Source organism: Zingiber officinale, chromosome 9A (assembly GCF_018446385.1).
Source record: "Zingiber officinale cultivar Zhangliang chromosome 9A, Zo_v1.1, whole genome shotgun sequence".
Classification (NCBI taxonomy): domain Eukaryota; kingdom Viridiplantae; phylum Streptophyta; class Magnoliopsida; order Zingiberales; family Zingiberaceae; genus Zingiber; species Zingiber officinale.
In genome coordinates this window covers 4,259,107-4,266,006 of record NC_056002.1, presented here as the reverse complement: position 1 = coordinate 4,266,006, position 6,900 = coordinate 4,259,107, and the positions used below count along the sequence as shown (strand labels likewise).

General features: G+C 32.4%; 1 protein-coding gene across 1 annotated transcript; it reads left to right on the top strand.

The window, feature by feature from the left end:
• The first annotated feature begins 3,207 nt into the window (after nucleotides 1-3,207).
• LOC122021746 (40S ribosomal protein S6-like) lies at nucleotides 3,208-6,268 on the top strand. Its single transcript, XM_042579901.1, has 6 exons — nucleotides 3,208-3,331; nucleotides 3,443-3,507; nucleotides 5,013-5,070; nucleotides 5,167-5,275; nucleotides 5,352-5,624; nucleotides 5,799-6,268. Exons 1-6 carry the CDS (start codon nucleotides 3,326-3,328, stop codon nucleotides 6,035-6,037), a joined length of 750 nt encoding a protein of 249 aa, XP_042435835.1. The 5' UTR covers nucleotides 3,208-3,325; the 3' UTR covers nucleotides 6,038-6,268.
• The last annotated feature ends 632 nt before the right edge of the window (nucleotides 6,269-6,900 follow it).

Below are 6,900 nucleotides of genomic sequence, written 5' to 3'. Positions count from 1 at the left end.
CCTGCTGCTGGATACGCCCCTGCCTCTAGTTGCTCACGCTCGACGACAACCTACGATTGGATTATCATTAATCCCAGAATCGAAAAAACTTTAGAATTCGGAGGTAATCAAATTCCGGGATACATGACCTTTTTGTTGACAATTCGTGACACGACAAACAAACATGATAACTTGGGAATTGATCATTACCTAAATCAAATGAAGTTAAATAATATTACTTAAGATGGGTAATCAAGGTTATCACGTATTACCTTAAACCAAATGTATTCTAAGAACACTTGACTACTTGGACAAGCCTTGGCGAGTGTTTTTCCTAGTAGCCAATGAAAAATTTCTATGTGATCAGATTAATCATCTCTAGGATTAGTCAGTTCGAAGAGCTAGATACTCATATTATTAAAAATAATAATAATAATAAATTAATGATTTTATTTTTACCTACGATTGATGATGTAATTGGTATCTGTACGAGTATTTCTTAGGAACAATTCGTGGCCGGTAAAAAAGATCTCCCCATGCAAAATGGATGGATGAAATCTCCTATGATTTTTATGGGATCATTTTAGAGGAGATCGGGATTATGACTGCCTAAGTTTTAAACAATATATGCTTTGATCGATCCTATTTTTACCGCATGCATCTCTCACTTGTAAAAACGATTGATTTTAGAATATGTCACTCAATAACATTTATATCATTTTAATAGAGTAATTTAATATATATTAATATATTTTCTTTAATTTTTTGACATCAGGCTATTCTAGATGTTCATCGAAATTATTTTTATATATTTTTTTCACAATTTTAACAATATAAATATAGGTGCTCTAACTAGCCAGTAAAGCCCACATGGTCCCACGTTGTTGGAACTATCAAATCATAGAATTACACCTGCTTAATAAAACTTTTATAAAATAAAATGTATGAGAATATAAATTTTGACTCGTTAAACCAATTCATCTACTTGTCTGATCCATAGTAGAATCTTCAGTATATTTAACCCAGAATACAATAACAGGAGTTCGATTAATTATGAAACTGTATCATCCATTAAAAATTACATGTTCTTTTTTATTCATCTTCATATTCAATAGGAAATTTTTATAGGACTAAATCAAATCATCTCTAAAATTTAAAATTTTAATAATTTGGGGTTAAGTTATTTTTTTTCCTTCCTCAAGCACACTCTTTTTCAGTTAAGCTTTATGCTTTTAAGATACCTCTTCAGAAAATTTGAGGTTTCTTTTTAATTGGCAAGCAACTCATCTACTTCAATACATCTTCAGAATTTTTTTCTCTTCTTAAAAAATTCCTTCAAGAAGACTTATATGCCTACAGATAGTCTAGATATAATTTTTTAAAATAAATTTATCTTGTGAATACTTTAGACCGTGAATTGTTTTAAAATTTTCAATCAGCTTAAACATCGTATGTAGTTCCATATATATATATATAATTATTTTCACTCTCTATTACATATAAAGTTTTTTTTACTTCAACTTTTTACTTATAAACCTAGTTACCTAATTAACTATCCTTCCTTCCTTTTAGGTATAAAATATTCAAAATAAGATATAATTCCTTCTAAATTTAACACATTTAAACTCGAATCAAATATATTTTCTATCAAATTAAGTATATTTATTTTTAATGCTTAATATAATTTCTACTAAATTTAACATAATTTTAAAAAAATCTTATATATTTACATCTAATTGAGCATTATTAAAAGAAAATCTAATATATTTTCTATAGTATGACTTTTTTTCGGCATAACCAATCAATCGATTAGTTTAAGCTTAATCGATTAACTCAATCAATCGATTGGTCAAGTGAAAAAAGAATTGTGCTCAATTTGATAGAAAATATACTAGATTCTAGTCTAAGAATTGAATTTAAAAGGGATTATATCTCATTTTAGACTTTTTATATCTAAAAAATAGGAATAATTAGATAAATTGATGTCCATTAGAAAGTAGAAATAAAGTTTTTTTTTAACATGGGACTACATGTAAAATTTAAATTATGATTAAAAATTTCAAGATAATTTATCCAAGTTTAGACACTGTTATATTATAACTCATTCCTTTGGATAATTATCATAAACTAACTTGTTATTAGCTATCGGGACATCGCTTAGAATGTTACTAAAAAAAAATCTAAGTGAAAATTTGACAAAATATTGAGTTCTCACCTCTAAATTTTGAATGATGAATGAAATTTCAACACCTTGAGCTCTAGGACAGAAGAAAGAATTCAAAATAATATATTACAACTTAAGATTTAATGATAAAAAAAAAAGGTCTAGAAGGCCTTTATATAATAATGAAAAAGTAGTGCCAATGAAACCAAAGAAAGATTAATATTTTATTTTTGGCTATTCTTTTATCAACCAAGGAGGATTGAGGTTGGACAATGCCAAATGATGCAAAGCACTCAACATGCCTTAGAAATTTCTTTAGTTTAATTCCAAGTGAGCTAAAATTCGTGCATAAAAACTAGTCTTCAATCAATTTTTTAATTGTAAAAAATATAAGATATATTAAATAAATAGATTTGAATATTAAAGCATCCTCAATGAATATTATAATATTCATTTAACACATCCTCTCCATTATGAGTGGACATATAATGCCCACTCACAAGAGAGAGTGTTCAAAGGTGTTCAAAAGTTTGAACACTTTCTCTCTCAATTTTTTTTTAATTTTTTTAAAAATTGTAAAAATTTTAATATTATTTAAAAAAATAATAAAAGAGATGAGTGAGTGGACGGTAGACTCATAAATAATGAGTGTTAATGTTAAAAAAGATGTGAGTGAAAAAAATATGTTGTTATAATAAGTATGTGACAATAAACCCCATGTTTTTTATGAGATGATGGATATTATAACGAATAACGAATTAGGGTTGCGGATACATCTTAATTAATTATTATTTATTCACTTATGTTTTTTTTTAAAAACATATACAATATATTAGTTTTCATTTTTATAATTAAATACAAACAATAATAAACACAGTTGATCAATATTTTAATTTAATTAATGAATTGAAATTATATACAAAACTCAAAGATAAAAAGGTGAAAAAATAGGGTACGATTCATCTGGGTCAATTTGCCCATTGGGCCTCATTAAACTTAAATATTCAAAAACAAATGAACGGTCGAGATTCAAGGATCCTCCTACTTCTCCATGAATTAGGGCACCCATAAATTGCCAATCGCTTCGTAAAGAACCCTAGCCACGGAAACAGCCTGACGTCGTCGTACTCTGGGTGCTCTGCTCTCTCCAGCTTGTTGAGGCACAAGAGTGTTTGATCCACTATGAAGGTATTTTTCTCATTCACTCGAGATATATGGATCATCTCTGCTTTCCATTTCCTCTCTTTTGTCCTTTTTGTTTTGTGGCGATTTCATAATCTTCGATCTTATTTTTTGCAGTTCAACATCGCGAATCCGACCACTGGATGCCAGAAAAAGCTTGAAATCGATGACGATCAGAAGCTGTAAGTTCCCATTAGGTCTCGTTTTTTTTTTCTTCTTTTTATTATTTTCAGTTGTACTAGTCGTTTCACATAAATGAGCAAGTATTTGTCTGCATAGTCAAAGGATACTCCGTATCATTTTGCTAATTATAGCTCCGTTCGAACTGTGATCGTTTTCTCTGGTTTTTGTTGATGTAAAAGTTTGTCATAAGTTGTTTTATTGTTCTTCTCTAGTCTCGTTTATGAGCAGGCCTATTGAATTTGCCAATTCAACATTCTGATCCTTGGTTAAAGTTAGATTGCTTTTGTCAATCTTAGTTGCGCTTGAATAAAAACACTAGCTAGATTTTTGGATGTGCTCCATATTCAAACTTTGGTATTCATAAGGTTTTTGATTTATGCATTAACTAGAATGAACCCGGTTTGGTTGACTACTTTTATTATTAAATGGTTTCTGTGTTTTCTTCCAATTTACATAAGGAGAAACTTAATGCATTAGACAATTTATTCACAATGTATTCATATTAAATTTAATAAGTTTTATAGTTATGTAGCCTGTATGCTGGCCACATTACAGTGGACCTGTAAATGAGCAGGTTGTTTTCTTGCTAATGGTTGTTCAATATTATGAATAAAACACGTGAAATAAGCAAGCTCATGCACAGGTGATCTTTGCTTGTGAACTTTCACGAATAAAATATATCTGTATAAATATTTACAATTTCTAATTGTCTTATGATGTGTTAGAAATGAGAAAGAATAATAAATTTCATTTATTAGATCAATGTTTTCACAATATTATAAGGATAACAATATCTCTAGTTGAGCTTCATAAAAGATCAAGCTGAATTAAAAGCTTGACCCTTACTTGAATTCAATATGCTTTTTAATAAACAATTTGAACAAGCTTGATAAGAAAATGAGCAAGGTTGAATACAACCATGCTTGTTTTGGCTCAGCTTGTTTTCCATTCCAAGTTTATTTTACTATGATGTATGGTAAAATTATAGTCATGTTCTAGGGTTGATAATTTCTAGTTGATAAAATTCGATTTGTAATGTAATTGACCTACTGTGAGATACTTGGATTAGGAGTTCCATTCCTAATCATTAACTTGATCAATTGACATTTGTTTTGCCTTTTTTATTCAATTATTAAAATATATATAGTTGAGACTAATATATCATATAAAAAGTGTTTGACTTACCAGTGTTGATATAGTGACTTCTAAATATTAGAAATGTAAGGCTACATAGTGTATCACTTTTCTTCCTAAGAATGTTCTCTCTCATGAGCCACGTGTACAGTGTACTTGATTTGCCACTATCTATGCTTATGCCTATTCCTATGGAAAGACCATGTATGTATGTCCTTTCAAGAATTTTTTACCCAATTTATATAATTTCCAGTCATGATGTTCATTGACGTTGTGGTTGTTTTTACTTGCCCCCAATATTGGGTAAGTGAATTCTTTTAGTAAGAGTTACTAGTATTAATAGTGTACTTTTTATTCTTGATTTGTACAGCCGTGCATTTTTTGACAAGCGGATCTCCCAGGAAGTTAGTGGGGATGCTCTCGGGGAGGTATATTCACCTAAACTTCAAATTATTTTATTTTGCAAGAGTTAACTTCAACTTCATTCAAATGGTTAATAAATTTAATCGACGAGCTATTTCCAGGAGTTCAAAGGTTACGTTTTTAAGATTATGGGTGGCTGTGACAAACAAGGTTTCCCCATGAAGCAAGGAGTGCTAACAACTGGTCGTGTTCGCCTTCTTCTCCACAGGGGTATGGTCATCATTTGCTTTGCTTTTCATTAAATTACTTTCCGGCTGTTCCTCAGATTTTGCTTAATCGGTCACAGGCACTCCTTGCTTCCGTGGGTACGGCAGGCGTAATGGAGAGCGCAGGAGGAAGTCAGTTCGTGGTTGCATTGTTAGCCCTGACCTCTCAGTTCTGAACTTGGTTATCGTGAAGAAGGGTGATAATGATCTTCCCGGATTAACTGATATTGAGAAGCCAAGGATGAGGGGACCTAAGAGGGCCTCCAAAATCCGGAAGCTATTCAACCTCTCTAAGGAGGATGATGTTCGGAAATACGTCAACACATATCGTAGAACGTTCACAAGTAAATCAGGTGTGTTTTTATTTTTTAATTTGAAGTTCATCAAATTTGATTTTATTTAGTATTTTGAATGCTTGTTTATGAACTCTCATCTCACAAATCTCTGGAAACTGAATAGGCCTATGACTCAATGCCAATGCTACCATCTTTTATTCAACTTATTTGTTTTCCACGTATAACTTGCAGGCAAGAAGATCAGCAAGGCACCGAAGATTCAGAGACTAGTAACTCCCCTGACTTTGCAGAGGAAGAGGAGTCGGATTGCCGAAAAGAAAAAGAGGATTGCCAAGGCCAAGTCAGAAGCAGCGGAGTACCAGAAGTTGCTTGCTTCCAGGCTCAAGGAGCAGAGGGAACGTAGGAGCGAGAGCTTGGCCAAGAGGAGGTCCAAGCTTTCTGCTGCCTCCAAGCCATCCGTGGCTGCCTAGACTGTATGCTATTTCCCTCTCTTTTTGATGCTGGTGAAGAATTTTCTTTCCATGAGGAGTGTTTTTTGCTTAGATATTATCTACTCGAGTCCCTTCGCGTTTGTAGTTGTGACGCCTTGATATGGGAATCGAACAAACCAATTGTTGAAGAGTTTTTCTTAAACATTACTTCACAGTGTATTAGTGTTAATCATTTTTGATATTTGATTTATGAGTTGACTTGTTTTCTTAGTTGTTGGTTTGATCGGCGAAGGATGAAGTGTCCTTGATATCCCCAATAACAATTTTTATTTCGCAATATATTTGATTAAAGTAGCGCCTCTTCGATAAGCCTTTGGAGGTTCACCACCGACGATCCACCGGGTCCTGTGGGCCTCGCCGCCTTCTCCTTCCACTCTGCCGCCATTCTCTTCATATCTCTACCTTTCTCTCCTCCCATCAACGTCCTTATCAAGTCCGCCACCTCCGTCCTTTTTACGCCGTTATCGATCTCCATGGCGTTCCCCCACTCTTTGCATGCGTACCGGCAGTTGGTTTGCTGCTCCGTGAAGAACGGCCACGACAGCATCGCCACGCTGGCGGTGACACTCTCTATCGTGGAATTGCATCCGCTGTGTGTTAGGCATCCACACTAGTTAAAACCCATTGAGAGTTGAGAGTTCTTTCGTTATCATATATGTACCACATCAAAAGTTAAAAATCTCATATTTCTTTCTACTATCAAAAAATTTTTCAATAATTTCTTTATGGGTCCCACACTTTCTACTATATATAATTCCTATTTCTCTTTCATATTTTACATATACGATTAAATATTTATAAAATTTAAATTTATAAATTACTAACATGAAACTTCATGATCC

Coding starts and splice junctions, on each gene's coding strand:
- LOC122021746 (XM_042579901.1), top strand. Junction 3,508..5,012: donor ATCGATGACGATCAGAAGCT/GTAAGTTCCCAT, acceptor TGATTTGTACAG/CCGTGCATTTTTTGACAAGC. Junction 5,071..5,166: donor GTGGGGATGCTCTCGGGGAG/GTATATTCACCT, acceptor AGCTATTTCCAG/GAGTTCAAAGGTTACGTTTT.